Genomic DNA, 23,403 nt, shown 5'->3' on the forward strand with positions numbered 1-23,403 from the left:
GCCTTAGCCATTTCAAAATATGGAAAATTTCAAGTGAAGCGTGGTTTTATTTGTAAAAATAAGCAAGTGCCAGACCCTATTACCTCAGTCTTTAGCAATATATATGTGTGATATTTATGTGTATGTAGTACTTTTCTAGTTAAAAAGCGATTTCTTTTCTCCTTCCTTGCCTATCAAATATCAGCTTTGGGGGGAGGAATAGTTTTCTCTGGGAATCTATCTTTGGCCCTCTTTTAAGGCTGTGTTCCCTCTGAAAGCTCTCATCCATGCCAGCATCTTCAGTAGTTACCTGAATGTTCAGTGCAAAGTGCGTTTTCTCTTTCCATCATTCATTCTGGTTTTTGTTAATGATCCCACTCCCCATGTAGGAACTTAAATAGAAACCTTGTAGTAACTCTGAACATGTTTCTTACTCCCCAGACCTGCACTCAGCCATTAATTTCTATTGGTTCTACATTAGAAATGTCTCAAAAATCACTCAAATTTTTATATTATCACTGACACTAAGAATGCCTTTAGATCAGGAACTCTATATATTTTCAATCTTATTGCAGTAACAACTTCACTGGTCTCAGCTCCAATTTTATATCTCTTCAGACCATTTTCCATACTGCCATTTTAAAATTGCAGATATGTCCATTTCTTAATCCAACATTTTCAGTTACTCCTTTTTGTCTCTCAGATAAAGGCTAAACTCCTTAGTGGGGCATACAAGATCAGTGACCTGCCTTTCTAACTTTATCTGCATCATTCTCATAAAATTCAGATCTAGTTATATTATGCTATGTATTATTCCTTGCTACCTTTCCATATTTATACCTTTTATCATAAAAATTCTGAAAACCAGCTATGCTTTTCAGTGCTTCCATTATTGATTCTCTAGAGTTAGATGATTCCTCTGTACTCTCAAAGCAAACTTATAAACTATAACAATTACTTGTATTATACTGAATTTATGTACTTGCATATCAATTTCCAATATCTATCCTTTGAACTTCTTAAGTCAGGGTCAGTTCAGTGTTCATCCATGTATTTCCAGCTGTTACCTTGGTACTCCAAACATAGCAATGAATTTTTAAATTCATGTGCAGTAAATGAATGATTAAAACTTATTCATTTTTTACATACTTGAACACTTTTATTACATTATTGGTGAAGAATATCAGTCACGTGTTTTTATTTTTTTGGTTCATGTGCTTATTGGAACATAACTAGCATCATGATACCAAAATCTCAAATAAAAACTGTTTGCCCTGCTGTAGTTGAGGGCAAATCTCTGAAAAAAAAATGTTTTGCTATGCTTTGAATTACAGGAAAGTTACAGATTTGAGCAAAAGCATTTGATTAATTCCCCTTTTTAGATATATACTTTCTAGATTGAAAACTTAAGAACACAGTACTGGGGAAGCAGTATATCAGTGGTGTTAAAGAAGGGTACTTGCCTGGAAATAAACAGTATTAGATTGAAGATCAGACACCAAAGTGTAACAGTTTTATTTTGAGTGGCTTGCCTTCATGGAAAAGAAATAAAAGTAGTTTCACCCTTATTAACTTGGATGGATAAGGCTTTTAAAAAGAAAGACTGTGGGAGAGAAGAGAGAAAGATCCAACACTGCTGATTTCTTTCATTCTAAAACAGTTAATAGTGGGACAACTAGAAATTTGTTAGTCTACTCAAGTTGAGAAAAGTGACTTTTCTTCTTCCAGGTGTAACAGGGCTCTTACCTGATGTAGTGGGCATCACTACCAGTGAAGAAACATATAGTCCTGGCTCCTTTCCCATTTTTGAAAGTTACTGGATTATTTAAATGATAATATAAATATGTATATGTATCAACTAAAAGATCTGAAAAGTTGATTTTAACATACCCAAATAGGAGACGGGAGGATCCAACTTTTTGGGGTGGGAGCATTCATAAAATTATGAAAAGCTTCTCATTGTTCATGAATGAATAAACAAGAAATGCAACAGTGTGTAGCCTATAAAAGAGATAATGCTCAAGGATAAGTTCATAGCCTTCAAGAGGAAGAGAATGACCTTATGTTTAGAAAATGTTTGTGGGGAGGATTTAAAATAAGAACTTGTAATAGCATCTATGTGGAGTTCTTAAAAATTTCAAGTGAACATGGACTCTATAAATAAGATGTGAAAGATAGAAAGATGAAACAAGAGACTAGGATGAGAGGAGAGCTGGGTGAGAGGCAGGAATAGAAAAGGAACAATAATGATATGGTAGGAGAAGATTATAAGAAAATGAACCTGGTATTTGTAGAATATAAAACTGCATTAGAAGCAGTAAAGAGTAAAATAATCACTGCACAAAGGTGAATTAATGATGTAAAGAACTAACTTGATAAAACTTACCAGAATGTAGGGAAAATGGATAGGATAAAAATTTCGAGGTGAAAAGTATGTTAGATAAAGTAGGAAGCTCTACAAATCGGATGGATAGCATTCCCTCAGAACAGATAATGATGAATAGAACAAAAACAATAATAAAAATTAGGATTTAGGAAAACTTAGTTGAAGAAAAACTTAAATGTATAACTTGGAGCTCATTGTTGACAAAGTTTAACAAAAACACCAGCACCTAAATATATCCTGATGGAAGTTTTGAATTACATGGATAAAAATAAGGAATTCCACAAACATCCAGGTCTCTTTGCATCTTACAATGTAACACACAGTTTGTCTTATAAAGAAAAAAATTCATAATTGGAGACTGGATAATTTGAAAATTCTTCTAGACCAAAAATTGACAAAGATACAAGAGCACATAGAAGAAAGTACTAAATAAAATGTAACAAGCATCCCTTTCAATGAATACCTGAACTTACAGGAATATAATAGAAATCCCCAGTGTGCAAAAAGTCAAATGGTGAGTGAAAAATCAGAGCTGTAATGGAGAGCATACTTGAGTATCCTGAGGAAATTTTTATACCTTGGTCACCAAAGGGCTTTTGTTTTAAACAGCCTCACAGAGACAGAAGATGATTTCTTTGATCCATTCAACTTGGGATATCTTAGATTCCTATGTAAAGCCAGGATCCACAAAGGATCATAACCTCAGTGAAAGCATAGACTAAAAAATAAAATGTCTCCTCTGACACAGGGTGAGAATACGGAAGCTTGCATTTCCTGGCTTTGGTTCCTGGGGAACTGGGAGGGCCGTGTGTGCATGTGTATGGGATTCTTCTCCTGAGAGTTTATAATCAACTGCTTCTCCTCCAGTAGATTTCATGTTTTAATCTGTATTAATTGTGTGGTTTAATAATTTTAAGTAAAATACCTTATAGTAACAGTGTCAGGCTGGTAACATCTATCAGATGCCAGGCAGAAGCTAATATGAAGCATATCCTCAAATCAAACCCTGTGATTTTCTCACAGATAAAGGCCAACTAAACTTTGAACTCACAATCCAAAATCAAAATAGATACACAGCACACACACACACACACACACACACACAATCTACAGCAAAAGATAGTCAGCAGGTACTGCAGCATTAGATCCTACCAAGAATGTCAGAGAATAGAATTTTCATATTCAGACTACTGTTCAAAATTAATAATCACGTAAAAAAGAAATATGAGGAAAAAATTATATATGCCTCCCACAGAGCTTCAAAATACATAAAATTGACCCATTTAGAAAGAAAAATTACAACTGTGTAATATTTATAGATATATATAAAGAATTGTTACCCAGTAATTGGAGAGTACACAGAAATATTTAGAACACTTACAAAATTTGACTACATATATTTGAAATACTTTAAAGAATTGAGATATAGGCTTTGGTCTCTGGGCTTCCCTGTTGCTTCAGATGGTAAAGAATATGCCTGCAATGCAGGAGACCTCGGTGCAATCCCTGGGTCAGGAAGATCCCCTGGAGAAGGGAATACCAACCCACTGCAGCCATTTATTATTATTATTATTATTATTATTATTGCCTGGAGAATTCCATAGGCAGAGGAGCCTGGAGGACTACAGTTCATAGGGTTCTCAGTGGGTTGGACAATCCTAAGTGACTAACACTTTCACTTTTTCTTTCACTGTGGTCTCTGACTGCAAAGCAGTAAAGTTTAATCAATAATAAAAGACTAATTAAGTAAACACAAATATTGTATTTGGGGATTTAAAAAGTTCCAGTAACACACAGGTCAAGAAATAACTAATAAACTTAAAATTCAGTATGTATCAGAACTTGTAGAGTACAGCTAAAGTGGATTTAGAGACAAATTTTTAAATGTGTATATTAGGAAAAGGGAAAGATATTTATGATATAAGTGTGCAAGTAAAGTTAGGGAAAACACAGCATGGTTAATCAAAAGAAGAAAACTAATAGGGACATGAGCAAAAATCAGTGGAATAGAAAATAAAGATTCATCAGAGCCAAAGGTTAGTTCATGGAGACTTTTTAAAAATTTGATTACAAACTATTTAAAATTTAATCATAGTTAAAATAAAAACTTAACAAAATTAGGACTGGACAGTTTTATAGTCAAGTTCACAAAGAACAAAAATTTTGATCTTGTGCAAAACTTCAAAGAATTAAAGAGGATATATTCTTAATTTCTTAAATCTGTGTATTCTAGTATAACTTTACAAGTAAAGTATGGGAAAGAAATCAATTAGAAACATGTTCTCTGAAGTTAGTAACAGGAACAGGATTCTCATTGTCTGTACAGTATTACACTGTGACTCATAACTTGAACAGTAAGACAAGAAAATGTTGGAGGAAACCAAAGTATCATTATTCATAGATATGTGATTATCTACATAGAAAATTCAAGAAACTCTACCAGTGTTATTTTAGAATTGATAAGAGAGTCTGCCATGTAATAAGACCACTATATAAACATCATTTGTGTGTTATACATCAGCAACAAACAAATGGTAATTAAAAAAAAAAAAATCTCCTTTTTACAATAGCCACCAGAGCTCTAAAGACCCTAGGAATAAATCTAATAAAAGAATAATAAGACCTTTAAGAGAAAAATTATAAAATTCTATTGAGATATTTATAATCTTTAACAAGCAGTTAAAATTTCATACCCACTAGATTATCAAAAATTAGAAAAAACAGTAATGCATTTTGTTGAGGTATGGATCATCAAGAATATGGTGGTAATATAAACTGGCACAACCATTTATTGAGCCATTTATTATTATCTAGTTTAGTTGAAAACGTACATACCGTATCAGCTAGGGATCCACTCCTAGCTCTATATTGTCCAGCAACAAGACAAAATATTTGAATTCAGAACCAAATGTAAAATCTTTAGTATATATTGTGGTAGGTATAATATCCTCTGAGAAAAAGCCTCAGTGAACAGTTATGCAAGTATAGTGCATTTCAAAGAGCATTTCAAAAATTTTCTGGGTCATTTGTTTTATGACTGTAAATTTAGTGATATTTATTATTATAAAATCCTATTGGGAACATCTTCAGTCAAACATGGTTTGGATGGTTAGAAAATCCACAGCATTCCTAGATAGAAAGTTGGGAGAGAAGGCATATGTGTGTGATTAGTAGTGAATTAGTACACTGTGTGGATTCCTAGTGTATCCATCTGCCCATGATTGATAAATAGATACTAATCAAGTAAGTTAGTGTGTGTTTCTATAGTTTGATCATTTATATATGTCTCACCAAAAGTTTTAAATTTTTTTAGCCGTGTAGTGAAAGAGTGAGTCAATTATGATGTTCACTTGTAACCAAGACTTGATAAAGAATTAACTAATAAAAATCATAAGGAGAGGACAGAACAGTAAAAATTAGTATTGCAACACAAAGTAGAGCCTTTAATGCCTATTAAGTTTCCAGCCACTCATCCATGTGTGACTTTGTGCAAGACTAATTAATATCTTAGAAAACAAAAGTAGGCATGGTCTCATCCACTGAACTGCACAAATACAGTTGTAGTAGTTAGAGTTGTTTTTTATATACATGCTCATTTTAAGGTTACAGTGAATTTGCTTTGAATAAACATGTTTGAATATGTTGAAGCAACATGTCTCTTCAACAAAGTGAACACAGTTGCTTTTCAGATTAAAAAGATAGAAATATGGTGTTTCATTAATATATTTGCAGAGTAGAGTTTTAACTGGTTTTAAAAAATATGTATCCAAAGAATTAATTGTAATCATGGTATAAAACATTTTTGAATATGTGGTTTTCATTCTGTTCCTATTTGTGAATATCTAATGAACATACATGGATTGATAACTTCTTGTGTATATGTTATTTTATGTTATTTAATCTGTTCAATTTATTCTTTTTGATCAAGCACGCAAATCATCAGAAGCATCTGGTAGGAATCCAATTTTTACAGAATAATTCTGTTGGTTTATTGCTCTAAGTTAGATTTTTATGAGGTATTTTGTGACTAGAATATTTTATGTATTAGCTTACTGAAATTTTTTGTACAGCATGTATGTGTGTGGGGGGTATACTTAAAAATAACAGATACAGAGCTCTAAAGAGGTGGGTGTTTGAAGTAGTGATGGTAAAAGACAAACTATTACAGTTTACTTGATTTATACTTCCTTGAGGTTTTGAAAGGGATTGTACTGTTATTTGTTGATAGAACTTGGTATTTTCATAGGTAATTTACCTTCATTCCCATCCTATTTTGTGCTTTCTGACATACACTGAATAACTCAAATAGAATATGCTTTTATTTAGGTAAAGAATGAAAATGAAAATAATTTAATTACAAAGAGATTAGGGAGGGAGGTCCATGAATTATAATTTGCTCAGTAAAAAATTTTTTAACTTATTATAAGAAAAGATACTAGTAAAAAACAATTGCTTATAGTACCAAATACTTAGTCTTTCCCTAATAGAAAATTTTAGAGGGACAGCTCCTCCTTCTGTTCCCTAAATGTATGCCATCAAGATTTAAAATATTCAGACCTGCAATCTCCAGTGGTATTCCTGCTTACTCTATCTGGTTCCCCTCATTCTTTAGCAAGTTATCTTGCCTCCTGTTTCCCAGGAGTAGAGTATAGCAATTGGGAATAACAGTTTATTCCTGTTCCTTCCCACACATTGTAAAGAGTTGCTGTGGTAAACAGCTACCTGCCTGATTGGGCACTTTCTTGCTACGCATTCACTTGCCACTGCTGCTGTACACCTTTACCCTGTCTGCAAGTCTGTTGCCATTTCCTGAATAAACCATGCTCTTTCCTCCATGCCTTTTATTCAAGATCATCCCAGCCTGTCCTTCTCCTCAACTTTATCTGCCAGAGGAACTGTTTATCCTTCAGGATTCAGCACAAATGCCACATCATCTTTTATGACTTAACTTACTACCCAAGAATTTCCTCTTTTGCACTAGACTAGCACCTATAGATTTCTTAGTTGTAATCCTTGTCACATTCCATTACAGTGGTTCATCTATCTCCCCTTTAGCTTCTCATCTGCTTAATAGTAGCGATATGTTTATGCTTTATTGTGTTCCCCAATTGTGACTCAGTTTCTGGTACCATTGAACAATGCTCTACAAATGTTAAGAAGATGGTTAAAACAGCACCAATGAAGACACTGTTTGTCTGTAAGACATTATTTGTCTCTCAGAAGGGACTTAACGAAGTATTACAGTTCAGTGTCTTTGCCTACAGTGAAGTTTTGAATAAAGAACAAAAGTCCAGAGATAGCACTGCAGTGGTTATAGGATGTATATTTAAATTTAGTATTATTAGTGCAATTGCTATGAGAAGTTAAACTTTTAGTTGTGATCTTAAGGAAAATTAGAAAATTAGTATTGATGTTGGCACTAAACACTTATTATTGATTTTGTTTCCTTACCATTTAATCCTAAAATATTCTATTTGAATATATTCAGTCAAATAATTGTTTCTACATTAATACTTTATTCTGTACAAAATATTCTGTGAAAATGTGTATAGGTGATTTCATGCTAATATGCTGTCCTGTGTCATTTAATCATTGTTTATTTTTCGGATACAAGCTTGCTCGTCTTCAGAAGTATCTGGTAGGCAACTACTTTTAATAAAACAAATGTTACCTTTCAAGACTTTTTATTTGGTTGTTTGCAAGTTGTTATGCTATTAGTATAGTTATATTTTTATAAAATATTCTGAGTTAATAAAATATTTTAGTTGAAAGAAATGGCTTATTTAGTTTTGTGTTGAGTTTTATCTACAGAAATGATTTATATTATAGTTTCTTATATTTTAGAAACAACATATAGTACTGTGAAATAGTGTACATGGTACACTTTATATAGAGGGTAGCACAAAACTGATAAGCACACACCACTTAAATAACCCAGGTTAATGAAAGGTTTTTGGAAGATAATTATGCTGTTGTAAATTTTGAAAAAAAAAAAAAACAGCTAATATTTTAATTGGGTATTTACCCTAGGAAGTTTATATTCTATTTTGTCCTATTTTCTGTTTCTCTTCTATTTTCTGACACCCATTAAAAGAAGTTAAATAAAATTGTCTTTTTACTGCAAAAGAGGGAGGTGACATTTATCTCATTACAAAGAAAACTGAAGAATTCACTGTCTGGAGTAGTTGTAATTTGTACCATAAAAGATTTCTAAACATTTCTTATAAAACGTGAATGATAACCTCCTTTAAATGTTGCATAACAGCATACTGTAACTAACAACATGCTCTTTTTATAATAGGTAGCAATCTCGAATCTAGCAGCAACACAGAACCAAAAACTGCCTAATAAATAAATATACTACCTATAATTAGTGAAACATTGCGGAATTATCTGAATAACATAAAATATTTCATACTTGATTTTCATAACATGGAATATTCCATACTTAAATTTTTAATAAATTTTCCTAATGTTTAAAATGAACTCAAATTTTTAACAATAGCCTATGTGTAAATATATTCAAAAATACTTTGAGGGTGGTAAGAATTAAGTTTTTTTTAATGTACTTGTGGATGTTCATAAAAAGTATCACTTCCTTCATCTCATGAATAGGGGTAAATATTTCTACAAATCAACCCTAGGTGAACATATATATTCATTTGGTATGCTCACTTCTTAAACTGAGAAGAGAAAAGAGAAAAAGAGAAAACTTTATTTGGAAAATAAATATAATTGAAATATATACTTCTGGGAAGAAATTGAGTTAATTTTTGGTGTCTTCATTTTTTTAGCACCTAGCTTGCTCCATTATTGACCATTCCCAGGTAGGTCAGGTGGTAAAAAAATCCACCTGCAATGCAGGAGGCCCCAGTTCGATTCCTGGGTCAGGAAGTTCCCCTGGAGAAGGGATAGGCTACCTACTCCAATATTCTTGGGCTTCTCTGGTGGCTCAGACCATAAAGGATCCGCCTGCAATTCGAGAGGATTGGATTCAATCTCTCCATTGGGAAGATCCCCTGGAGGAGGGCCTGGCAACCCACTCCAGTATTCTTGCCTAGAGAATCCCCATGGACAGAGGAGCCTTGCTGGCTACTGTCCATGGGGTTGCAAAGAGTTGGACACGACTAAGCACAGCACACAGAACAAAATATATTTGCAGAAAAATCCTTTGTTGAGATGATTTTTCCTAAGGAGAGTTAGGAATCACTGTGTTTTTAAATAGGTATTTATGATTACTAAGAAGTATTAGAACCAATTTTACAGCATATATGTATGTCGTGTTAAGTCACTTCAGTTGTGTCTGACTCTTTGTGACCCTATGGACCTTAGCCCTCCAGGCTTCTCTGTCCATGGCGTTCTCCAGGAAAGAATACTGGAGTGGAGTGCCATGCCCACCTCCAAGGGATCTTTCCAACCCAGGGATTGAACCCATGTCTCTTGTGTCTCCTGTATTGGCAGGCAGATTCTTCACTACTGCACCACCTGGGAAGCCCATAAGCCATATCTACATTTAAACTTAATTAAATCATTGTGATATCCTGCTACAGCCACAGGCTTTGGAGCTCAACACATGTGAGAGCTTCCTGGGTGGAGCTAATGGTAAAGAATCCGCCTACCAACACCAGGAGACACAAGAAATGTAGATTTGATCCTAGGGGTTGAGAAAATCTCTTGGGGTAGGAAATGGCAACCCACGCCAGTATCCCCTGGAGAAGGGATACACTACCCACTCCAGTATTCTTGGTCTTCCCTCATGGCTCAGCTGGTGAAGAATCTGCCTGCAATGCAGGAGTCCAGGGTTCAATCCCTAGGTTGGGAAGATCCCCTGGAGAAGGGAAAAGCTACCCACTCCAATATTCTGGCCTAGAGAATTCCATGGACTGTATAGTCCATGGGGTAGCAAAGAGTTGGACACAACTGAGTGACTTTCACTTTCTGTTATTCTTGCCTGTTAAGTCTCATGGACAGAGGAACCTGGCAGGCTGCAGTCCATAGGGTTGCAAACACTCCGAATGACTGAAGTGACTTAGCACACACACACCATCAGTGGTTATAAGCTTTAAAAATAACTGAAGATAAACATTTAGAAAGTTAAGTTTACCACTGTTTAATAAAATGCAAAGCAAATATATGTGTCTCTAGATTACCTATTGTTTTAGAATTATTCCTAATCTAGCATGTTGTGAAATATTTTTTGTTTATATTTATAAAATATATATTTTGGTTAACTAATACTTTTACAAAGAGTTAACTATGTCATCTTTGTATCTAAATAGTCCACATATAAACTAGAGATTTGTGTATGTGTATATATATACTTATGTGACAAAAAGTGTTTCAGGAGCAAGATTGTCTTTGTGGAACTATCTAATGACATTATAATTAAGGCTTATCCTTACTCTAAAAGGGAATCTCTTTATATGTTGAAATAATTTGTAAAATTCAACATCTTTAATTCACATAGTTTCTGATAATTTTTATATAAGGCCTTTATGAGAATTGTTATTTACTTTCTACAGTATTACTTGACAGTAAACTCAGAACACTGATGTATTTCAAAGATTTTCCTGAATATCCTATTAGTGCATGAAATTAAGCAGTACTTAAAATTTTTCCTTTAGTTTATTCATCAAGCAGGAAAAAGGAAATTTTCCTTCAACTTACCATCTTTGGCAAATACTGCCAGTCCTTCCTTTGACCAGTTACTTTTTTTAACTCAAGATCCAATTAGCAAAAAGTGACAGGAGAAGCTGAAACAGGATGTTAGGGATTCTTTTTTCTTTTCCTGATTTTCTTCCATGTCTCCAAATTATCTATACTCGTGTAGGCATCTGGAGAGTTTATACTGCAATTTGATATGCAAAAAGTTCTATAGATAGAAGATAACTAAAAATATTTTTCAAAAGAAATCAGGGGTATATTTTGGGAATCACAAGTTGTTTCTTAAAAGCCACAGTTGCATTTAGCAATAAATTATGTTTTTAACTTACTTTGTAGCTGTCATTTCCAAGTCAATGCCATGTGCAGATATATCTGTTTTATGCAAAAAAGAAAAGAAAAATTTTTCAAAACCACTCTTCTTCCATTGTAACTAGTACATTAAGTTTCAGAAGTAGGATGACTTGAACCTTCCTAAAGTCAAAGAAAATGTAATAATTTTCCACGCCCCAAATCCACCCTTGGGAGAAATTAGATCATATGTGCATAATTAGGTGCAATTATTTGATTCATTGTTTTGGTGAATGAGATTTTTATACAATGGGAAGATTCTAATTTTAAAAATTATTTTTCTCATTTCCTAAAATAGGCATTTTGAGAGTATTTTCCAGCAAAATACAAGTGACAGTTTATATAAAGTAGTAAAATACTATCTTCAGACATGCACACTAGTGAGTGTTACATAAAACTAATGTCTGCTTTTGGTGCCTCTTAACACCATTTTGAAATCTCAAAGCAAATGTCAACAGGCCTCTTGATTAACAGTGTTTTGCCAAAGGTACTTCATCAGGGGAATGTATATCTTAAATATCTTACTTAAATAGTAGTTTAATAATACAGTATCAGTAGATGATCTTATTAAATTATTTGTGAACCCCTCACTTGAACTTTTAATTTTGTCTTTTTATCATCCCTTTCATCATTCTTATAACTTCTGAAATAAATGCCGATGTGCCACTTTTTTGCCCTTTACTGTTTAAACACTATTTAAATACTATTTTCTTGTTTCTTTATAGATTCAGATATCAGAGGAATATTGGAAACTCTCCCTTCCCCAAAAAAGAAAGACTAAAAGATTTACTTCTTTTATAGTTACGTTTTTATCTCAAACTTAACTATGGGAACAATGATAAATTTTGTTAATGCCATTTTATATCTCTGGAATTTTTTTCCTATTCGTTTCTAAAACCCTGAAGTTCTTTTGTAAACAGAAGTCACTGTTAATAGCTTTGTGGGAAGACTATGAAAAAGAATTCTTTTAAGTGTTTCATCATTTAGCAAATCTAAAACTTCAAACCACAGCTCAATAAAATAATGTGACTATTATTGATCACTATATAACCATCTGATTTTGAATTACTTTACTTTAGTTTACATTATGAATTAAGCATTCAGGCATTTAGTTTTGCTCTCAATTTAGAATGAGATTTTTAAGCTGTTTGGGTTTTTGGTTGTTTTATTTTTAAGTCTTTGTGGCTATTCTTGTGTTAGTCTGTGATTTTCCCTCTTTCTCTCTACCTTTAGTAGAGAGGATACAAATCTAATAATGTAAATCCTTATGCCTGAAAACAGCCCTTTATCAAAGTCACTTATTTTTGAAATTCCATAAATGAATAAATTCACATTCTATAGATGTTTTCACTTCTTATGTTTAAAGGCTCTGTTAATATCTGGTGGCTTTTTTTTTTACAATAAGTATTTTTCCCTGTATTCATTTCTAACATTTTTCATTATTTTCAGGAACCATATTTTTATTATTAGATTATTATCAAGGTGACCTTCATATAGAACAGAATTAAATATTCTTAGAAACTTGAGAAAATGTTTGCTTCTTCTTTAAAGAAACTAAATAGCTCTCTAGTATACCATGGTTGTGAATATATGTTTCGTGACAACTATAGTTAACCTAAGTCTATGTTTTTTAAGCAAGTATACTTATGTGTATTTATATATATGTAGTATGGATATTCTTACAAGTCAATTTTTTTTAATATATTTTCAGTGAAAGAGTTTCTAGCCAAAGCCAAAGAAGACTTTTTAAAAAAATGGGAAAATCCTGCTCCGGTAAGGAACATTTAAAATTTTCTGTGATTTAAAATCTCGCTTTAAGTAAAATCATGATACTTGCCTAAATAACTTACTATTTTGGAAAACTTAATTTCCAAGTAGCATCAATAAATATAAGCTGAATGTAAGAATTTTGTTATAACATTAGGTTTTGATTCATTACTAATTTTATGTATACCTAAATTGGAAAAGGAACTAATTTCCAATATAATACCCAATGGTACATTTTGATACTAGTTCCAAGTTCCTACAAACTGTTTATAGTTTCTGATAGTAATTTTGATTTATGTCTTTGATAGAATATTTATTATTTTTATGAATTATGACAGTAGGGATCATATTGTATAGTTTCAAATTCTTAATCACAAATACTTGGCTATTGACAACATACCAAGTACACAAAGATTCATAAATGTTTTGATGGGTTAAGTTCAATATAATTTAAGTACTTTAGATCTTAAGATCTAAAAACTGTGTATAAGAAGAACCATCTATACTTGACAAAAACTTTTTTGAATCTATTTTTATAAATAATTAATGACTTTTAGTAGTTTAAATTTTAAAAACTTTTTTCCTAGCATAAAAATCCTTTTCAAATATTTTTTTACTAAAAAATATTTAATTCTAGGTAAAATGCTTTGTTTTAAGAAGATGCTATCATTACCAAGATGTAGAGCATGAGCCATAAAACACAGTCACTCTGATGATTAAAAGAAGTTAGACATTGTCTAATTTGAAACATTAAGGGAGGTGAGGCTGCTGCTGCTGCTAAGTCGCTTCAGTCGTGTCCGACTCTGTGCCCATAGACGGCAGCCCACCAGGCTCCCCCATCCCTGGGATTCTCCAGGCAAGAACACTGGAGTGGGCTTCCATTTCCTCCTCCAATGCATGAAAGTGAAAAGTCAAAGTGAAGTCGCTCAGTCGTGTCCGACTCCTAGCGACCCCATGGACTGCAGCCTACCAGGCTCCTCCATCCATGGGATTTTTCAGGCAAGAGTACTGGAGTGGGGTGCCATTGCCTTCTCCAGGGAGGTGAGGAAGATGTCATATTTGTATGAAAAGCAATGACTGGCAGAAAGAGATATTCTGTTGTCTATTAATAATGTTTATTTTCATTATTAATTTGGGAATTTTATTAAACATTTCAATCCATTGTTGATAAAACCAAAAATTAAATATTAATCCATAAAATTAATTAATTCAAACAGAATTATAAGGACTTTTTCTTTCTGTATTGATACAGAATCTCATAGCAATTTAAAATTGAGAAATAGGAATGAATACAAATTTTATAAATAAAAACTTAGAGTCACTTGCTTTCTCCTTAATGATTTACTAAGAAGCTCTGAGCAAAGGCAAGGTTTGATTTGCAAAAGATTAAGTTCAACTACAGTGAATTCCAGTAGCAATTCAAATTCCTTACTTATAAAAGAACCATATTGCATCATATATTTCTTAAGCTTAATGCTATACAGACTGGTCCTTGGAATTATTTTTTCCAAGATTTTCATGAAGACATTTATAATGAAAACCTATTAAACAAATGGGTCAGCAATTACTGTTTGATGCTATTAAGCGCATAATTTGTTCCCTGTAATCTTCATTCTGTTGTGGCAGCAACAAATTCAGTAGATTGATGCCTCCAATTTTTTGCTTCTATGCTATAGTTAAAGCCAAACAAAGACATTTTGCTTGTAACAAAGCATCTATTCAAGGAGAAAAAGAGACTGATTATTGTTCTGGGATTCCAACTTTTGGTTATCTTTGTGGGAGTGAGGAATTCTTTTTACCTTATTGTTACTTTTTAAGGTAATACAGGGTTATTATCACATAAGAGAGAGAAAATTATTTGGATCTCTCATGCTGTTATTATCTAGTTTATATAAGGATAGAAAGACATAGAAAGGATAGTAAGACACTGCTTTCTTCAGAGATAACTGGTGAAATGACTGATGCTCAGCTTATCTATTCATTACAATTTTTTTGCAAATGCACTGTGTGGCTTCCATGATTACATACTTCTGGTCACTTTTTAATTACCAAAATATGTATCTAATTTATTATAAATCCAGTACTATGAATTCATATTGGAATGTGACCTTTTATATTTCAACTGAGGATCTTATTTCCTCACATTACTATTACTCTTTGTTTATGATATAAGTCTCTCCTCAAATGTAAGATCCTTTCTTATTCAAAGGGAAAAACAGAATCAATAAACTGGAATTTCTGTAGTCTTTTTATATTGTTTTTAAATGGATAGTTATAAACTGTCTATTCTGATAATATATTATTAAGTCTATTATAGTTATCATCTTCTTCTTATCAATACTTCTAATTATAAAATATATTTTTTCCTGTATATTTAGAATAATGCTGGGCTGGAGGATTTTGAAAGGAAAAAAACCCTTGGAACAGGTTCATTTGGAAGAGTCATGTTGGTGAAACACAAAGCCACTGAACAGTATTATGCCATGAAGATCTTAGATAAGCAGAAGGTTAGTGTATTTATTTGTCTGGTTTTCTTTTGGAATTTTTTAAAACTTTTTTAAATTTTAAATTGAAATACAATGCTGTTACAATTTTGTGTTAACTTCAGGTATACAGCATAGTGATTCAGTTTTATATGTTGTATATATATTTTTTTCTTTTTTAGATTCTTTCCCATTACAGGTTATTACAAGATATTGAGTATAGTTCTTGTACTATACAGGTTCTTGTTGGTAATATATTTTATATTTATTAGTGTGTATTTTTTAATCCCAAACTCTCAGTTTATCCCCCAGCTTTCCCTGTTGGTAACCATAAGTTTGTTTTCTATTTGCTCTCTATGTCTGTGAGCCTATTTCTGTGTTGTAAATAAATTCATTTGTATTATGTTTTTAGATTTCACAAGTAAGTAATATAATGTGATACTTGTCTTTATCTACCTTGCCTACTTCACTTAGTGTGATAACCTCTAGGCAGAACATAGGCAGAACGCTCTTTAACATAAATTACATTAATATTTTTTGGCTCCATCTCTTAGAGTATTGGAAATAAAGACAAAAATAAACAAATGGGACTTATTTAAAGCTTTTGTACAGCAAAGGAAACCATAAAATAAAAAGACAACCTACAGAGTGGTAGAAAATATTTGCAAATGATGTTTGACTGCCAAAAATTAATTTCCATAATATATAAATAGCTTATACAGCTCAATATATATGTATATAAAATCCGATCAAAAATAGGTGGAAATGTAAATAGATATTTCTGAAAAGAAGACATACAGATGGCCAATAGGCATGTGAAAGGATACTCAGTATTTCTAATTACATATTCAGATCAGATCAGATCAGTCGCTCAGTCGTGTCCGACTCTTTGCGACCCCATGAATCGCAGCATGCCAGGCCTCCATGTCGATCACCAACTCCCGGAGTTCACTCAGACTCATGTCCATCGAGTCAGCGATGCCATCCAGCCATCTCATCCTCTGTCATCCCCTTCTCCTCTTGCCCCCAATCCCTCCCAGCATCAGAGTCTTTTCCAATGAGTCAACTCTTTGCATGAGGTGGCCAAAGTACTGGAGTTTCAGCTTTAGCATCATTCCTTCCAAAGAAATCCCAGGGCTGATCTCCTTCAGAATGGACTGGTTGGATCTCCTTGCAGTCCAAGGGACTCTCAAGAGTCTTCTCCAACACCACAGTTCAAAAGCATCAATTCTTCGGCTCTCAGCCTTCTTCACAATCCAACTCTCACATCCATATATGACCACAGGAAAAACCATAGCCTTGACTAGACAGACCATTGTTGGCAAAGTAATATCTCTGCTTTTGAAAATGCTGTCTAGGTTGGTCATAACTTTCCTTCCAAGGAGTAAGCGTCTTTTAATTTCATGGCTGCAGTCACCATCTGCAGTGATTTTGGAACCCAGAAAAATAAAGTCTGACACTGTTTCCACTGTTTCCCCATCTATTTCCCATGAAGTGATGGGACCGGATGCCATATTAGAGAAATGAAAATATAAAATGCAATGAGGTATCACCTCACACTGGTCAGAATGGCCATAATCAAAAGTCTACAAATAATAAATGCTAGAGAAGATATGGAGAAAAAGAATCTAAAGAAATCCCAGGATTTCCAAAGAAATCCCAGGGCTGATCTCCTTCAGAATGGACTGGTTGGATCTCCTTGCAGTCCAAGGGACTCTCAAGAGTCTTCTCCAACACCACAGTTCAAAAGCATCAATTCTTCGGCTCTCAGCCTTCTTCACAATCCAACTCTCACATCCATATATGACCACAGGAAAAACCATAGCCTTGACTAGACAGACCATTGTTGGCAAAGTAATATGCCAACATATTGAGAAAAATATGTAATATGCCAACATAGAGAAAAAGAATCTAAAGCAATGATATTAGTATATTCATTGTTATTTACCTAAAGAGTAAATTTCCGTTTTATCAGCTGAATTATTAAACACATGCACTAGAATGACTTACATTGACACCAGGCTTCAACAGTATTTGAACCCGCTACATTGTTGATGCAGCCATTATGTGTAGAACAGTATTCAGTTCAGTTCAGTTGCTCAGTCGTGTCCGACTCTTTGCGACCCCATGAATCGCAGCACGCCAGGCCTCCCTGTCCATCACCAACTCCCGGAGTTCACTCAGACTCACGTCCATCAAGTCAGTGATGCCATCCAGCCATCTCATCCTCTGTCGTCCCCTTCTCCTCCTGCCCCCAATCCCTCCCAGCATCAGAGTCAGAACAGTATTAAGGTTCCTTAAAAAACTAAAAATGGAGATTCCATATGATCCTGCAATCCTACTTCTGGGTATATATCCAGAGGAAACCATAATTTGAAAAGGCAGATGCACCCCAATGTTCTTTGCAGCACTATTTATAGTAGCCAAGAAATGGAAGCAACATAAATGTCCATCAGCAGATGAATAAAGATGTGGTATATATGTACATGATGGGGTATTTACTCAGCCATAAAAGTAATGAAATAATGCCATTTGCAGTATCTAAGTCTAGGATGGACCTAGAGATTATCATACTAGTGAAATAAGTCAAACAGAGAAAGAAATATTACGTGATATTGTTTATATATGGAATCTAAAGCAATGATATTAGTATATTCATTGTTATTTACCTAAAGAGTAAATTTCCGTTTTATCAGCTGAATTATTAAACACATGCACTAGAATGACTTACATTGACACCAGGCTTCAACAGTATGTGAACCGTGAACTTCCAGATATTCAAACTGGATTTAGAAAAGGCAGAGGAACCAGAGATCAAATTGCCAACATCCGTTGGATCATCAAAAAAGCAAGAGAGTTCCAGAAAAATATCTACTTCTGCTTTAGTGACTAAAGCTAAAGCCTTTGACTGTGTGGATCACAACAAACTGTGGAGAATTATTAAAGAGTTGGAAATGCCAGACCACCTTACATGCCTCCTGAAAAACCTGTATGCAGGTCAAGAAGCAACAGTTAGAACTGGACATGGAACAACAGGCTGTTTGCAAATCGGGAATGGAGTATGTCAAAGCTGTATATTGTCACCCTGCTTATTTAACTTATATGCAGAGTACATCATGAGAAATGCTGGACTGGATAAAGCACAAGTTGGAATCATGATTGCAGGGAGAAATATCAATAACCTCAGATATACAGATGACACCACCCTTATGGCAGAAAGTGAAGAACTAAAGAGCCTCTTGATGAAAGAGGAGAGTGAAAAAGTTGGCTTAAAACTCAACATCCAGAAAACTAAGATCATGGCATCTGGTCCCTTCACTTCATGACAAATAGATGGGGAAACAGTAGAAACAGTGATAGGCTTTATTTTGGGGGGCTCCAAAATCACTGCAGATGGTAACTGCGGCCATGAAATTAAGAGACACTTGCTCCTTCGAAGAAAAGTTATGACCAACCTAGACAGCATATTCAAAAGCAGAGACATTACTTTGCCAACAAAGGTCCATCTAGTCAAAGCTATGGCTTTTCCAGTAGTCGTGTATAGATGTGAGAGTTGAACTATAAAGAAAGCTGAGCACCGAAGAACTGTTGCTTTTGAACTGTGGTGTTGGAGAAGCCTCTTGAGAGTCCCTTGGACAGCAAGGAGATCCAACCAGTCGATCCTAAAGGAAATCAGTCCTGAATATTCATTGGAAGGATAGATGCTGAAGCTGAAACTCTGATACTCTGGCCACCTGATGCAAAGAACTGACTCATTTGAAAGGACCCTGATGCTGGGAAAGATGCTGGGAAGACAGGAGGAGAAGGGGTCGACAGAGGATGAGATGCTTGGATGGCATCACCGACTCAGTGAACATGAGTTTGAGTAAGCTGTGGGAGTTGGTGATGGACAGGGAGGCCTGGCGTGCTGCAGTCCTTGGGGTCACAAAGAGTTGGACACAACTGAGCAACTGATCTGAACTGACACCTCCAGATGATTTTATTGTCACATTTAACTTGCATTCCTATTTATTGTGACTATATGGCACACAAAGGTAATAGTTTGAGTGTATGCGGATTGTATCGCTGATCCTGTTCACACTGTTCACTGAACTCAGGGTAGGCAAGGCTTTAGCTAAGAGGCTGGAAGAAGACACGAGCAGCTGTAAGAATTGCAGACACATTTATTCTCTCCTGGCTCACACAGCGGCCATAGCATAGCCTCTCCTCTCGCTGACGCAGCAGTCATAGCACCAGCTACAATATAACCATAATGTAGCCATAATGTAGCCAGAACATAATCTCACATAAAATAATCATGATGCTGCCCTAGAGTAGCCCCAAAGCAGCAGCAGCCAGTGCTTTCATGTGAAGCTCATACAGGCATACCACACAAAATTGCCAGTGACCAAGCAAGTATCTTATAACACGCATGAGTAGTGCTATAAGTTATCTCAGCTGTCATTAATGCAGCAAAGTCATTGTTGACAGATCATAGGGCGAGAGGGCTAGAGAGCATGGGGTGAGAGAGCCTGACTGGTGCCATCTTGTTAATTTCCCCACGGGGATATATTATTATTTCAATAATAATTTATACATAATCAGATCAGATCAGTCGCTCAGTCGTGTCTGACTCTTTGCAACCCCATGAATCGCAGCACGCCAGGCCTCCCTGTCCATCACCAACTCCCGGAGTTCATTCAGACTCACGTCCATCAAGTCAGTGATGCCATCCAGCCATCTCATCCTCTGTCGTCCCCTTCTCCTCTTGCCCCCAATCCCTCCCAGCATCAGAGTCTTTTCCAATGAGTCAACTCTTCACATGAGGTAGCCAAAGTACTGGAGTTTCAGCTTTAGCATCATTCCTTCCAAAGAAATCCCAGGGCTGATCTCCTTCAGAATGGATTGGTTGGATCTCCTTGCAGTCCAAGGGGCTCTCAAGAGTCTTCTCCAACACCACAGTTCAAAAGCATCAATTCTTTGGCTCTCAGCCTTCTTCGCAGTCCAACTCTCACATCCATACATGACCACAGGAAAAACCATAGCCTTGACTAGACGAACCTTTGTTGACAAAGTAATGTCTCTGCTTTTGAACATGCTATCTAGGTTGGTCATAACTTTCCTTCCAAGGAGTAAGCGTCTTTTAATTTCATGGCTGCAGTCACCATCTGCAGTGATTTTGGAGCCCAGAAAAATAAAATCTGACACTGTTTCCACTGTTTCCCCATCTATTTCCCATGAAGTAGTGGGACCGGATGCCATGATCTTCGTTTTCTAAATGTTGAGCTTTAAGCCAACTTTTTCACTCTCCACTTTCACTTTCATCACGAGGCTTTTTAGTTCCTCTTCACTTTCTGCCATAAGGGTGGTGTCATCTGCATATCTGAGGTTATTGATATTTCTCCTGGCAATCTTGATTCCAGTTTGTGTTTCTTCCAGTCCAGCATTTCTCATGATGTACTCTGCATATAAGTTAAATAAACAGGGTGACAATATACATAATAGGTTTGTATATATTTTCTAACAAAATACTGAATTCTATATGTAAAGAACAAGCATCTCTATTACATTTTGTCTTGTGGAGAAATTCAGGGACCAATTACTAGATCCTTAGATTGAGGTAATAGAAATTTAGTGATTTATTTTATGACTTAATTGACAGTTGAAGCCTTGTTGTTTAACATGATTGAGTTGTTTAATTTAAAATGTAAGTTAAGCAGGGAAAAATTTGAAAACCTGCATACTGTAACGAATATCAAATCTTTATATTGTACACATCAAACTAATAATGTTATATATCAGTTATAGCTAAAAAAATAATTAAAAATTAAATTTGAATATTTATAATATATTGCCACTACCTAATGAATTAGAAGGTCTTCCCAGGTGGCTAAGTGGTAAAGAATCTGCCTGAGATGCAAGAGATGTTGGTTCGATCCCTAGTACAGGAATGTCCCCTAGAGTAGGAAATAGCAACCTTCTGCATATTATTGCCTAGAAAATTCCATGGACGGAGAAGCCTGGTGGGCCACAGTCCATGGGATTGCAAAGAGCTGGACATGACTGAGCACGCACAAATGAATCAGAATGTCTGAATTATTCATGCTTTAAATATTAAGCTTCTATTTTTCTAGTAATCATGATTGAAGGAAAGTAAAAGAAAAATGGCAAATCTTGATTTGTTATCTTACAGACGTTATGTACCCAAGAATGACATTTTGGCTTATTGGAGTATAGATAGGAAAATATGGAGGAAACAGTACTTAGCTAGTAATCAGGGTTATAGATGGTGGATAAAACTAGTAGTATTCAACAGAAATACAATGTGAGGCACATATGTCATTTTAAGGTTTTTAGTAGCTCCATTTTTAAAAAAGTAAAAATTAATCTTAATTAATAGAACTTTATTTAGCCTGAGGTATCTAAAATACTATCACTGCCATATGTAATTAACATAAAAATTACTGAGGTGTTTTGTATTCTTTTTTTCATATCAGGTTCCAAAATCTGATGTTTATTTTACACTAACAGTACATTGCCCTTCAACTTGGCACCTTTCAAGTGTTAAATAACCTCATGTGGTTAGTGGCTACCATGTTGGACAGCACAACATTAGACTGGTTTGAGGTTTCAGTCCAACCTCTACTTTAAAACAAAAACAAAATTAACTTCTAACATGAAAAGGAATAATGACTTAAGTCTCTAAAATTAAATACACTCATACACACATTTGTGTATCTTTGTCTTCTGCCCTCTTTCACATATCTTTTCTAGCTATGCTTCTTGAAAAAATAGTTTAATCACCCTGCCCACTAACCCACTTCCTTTTAATCTTTAACCCACAACAATTTAGCTGCCTTCTTGTTTATCTCCTACTTCTTGCTACTCCACTGAAATAACATTACCATGGGTCACCAATCCAGTGACTTAATCACCAAGTCCAGTGGACTCTTTTTGCTCATCTTATGTGACTTTTTTAGAGCCTGTGACTGTACAGACTGCTGTCTTTAAACCGTCTTGTCCCTGGACTTTTGGAACCCTATGCTCCTGATTATACTGTTTTCTCTCTGGGCTCTTCTTTTTCATGTGGTTTTTCATATTTTGTTCTATTTTTTTTTCTTCTGTCTTATCTGTAAAGACTGCTAATCTCAATCTCTGGACTATCCACTCTTTCTACTTCATGTTCTGTATGCTTTCCCTGTGTACTCTTGTCCAAGCTTCAACTCATCCTTGAACTTTCTGCTCCTGATTTATATAATCTGAGCATGGAGCTCTTAGAGAGCCATCTCAACTAGTTCTTAACCTAATTATCTAGATGAGATAATTGGATCTGAGACAGGATAAGTGACTAGTATACTTGTATTGCTAGCACAACAACAAAATGTTTCAAATCTGTTTGTTTGAAGCATAATAGACCTAAAATACTATATTAGTTACAGGTGTACAACATAATGATTTGATATGTGTATACATTATAAAATGATCACTACAATAAATCTAATTACCATCTGTCACTGCACAAAGTTATCATAATATTATTGATTATAGGTGGCTCAGTGGTAAAGAATCCACCTGCCAATGCAGGAGACGCAGGTTCAATCCCTGGCTCAGAAAGATCCCCTAGAGGAGGAAATGATAACCCGCTCCAGTATTATTGCCTGGAAAATCCCATGGACAGAGGAGCCTGGTGGGATACAGTACATGGGATCGCAAAGATCTGGACTTAATTGACCAACCAAGCACAGCACAATGAGCACATTTTCCGTATGGTGTACTTTATACCTGTGACTCATTTAT

The 23,403-nt window shown here is 34.7% G+C and overlaps 1 protein-coding gene across 11 annotated transcripts in view; it reads left to right on the plus strand.

Annotated features, from left to right (window-relative positions):
* The window catches only part of PRKACB (protein kinase cAMP-activated catalytic subunit beta), a 151,493-nt gene that overhangs the window by 84,828 nt on the left and 43,262 nt on the right, over positions 1-23,403 (plus strand). For 7 of the 11 annotated variants that reach the window (XM_086390780.1, XM_086390787.1, XM_086390788.1 and 4 more), the window contains 2 exons: positions 13,089-13,150; positions 15,523-15,651. In XM_086390780.1, the coding sequence (XP_086246906.1) occupies positions 13,089-13,150; positions 15,523-15,651 (191 nt within the window). Of the gene's footprint in view, positions 1-6,293; positions 6,318-7,979; positions 8,004-13,088; positions 13,151-15,522; positions 15,652-23,403 lie in introns of all 11 variants that reach the window. The other 4 variants (XM_086390778.1, XM_086390779.1, XM_086390781.1 and 1 more) reach the window with 2 other exon arrangements.

The sequence above is a fragment of the Bos grunniens genome, chromosome 3, assembly GCF_055505025.1.
Source record: "Bos grunniens cultivar Pamir isolate PY7600 chromosome 3, Bosgru_T2T1.0, whole genome shotgun sequence".
Classification (NCBI taxonomy): Eukaryota; Metazoa; Chordata; class Mammalia; order Artiodactyla; family Bovidae; genus Bos; species Bos grunniens.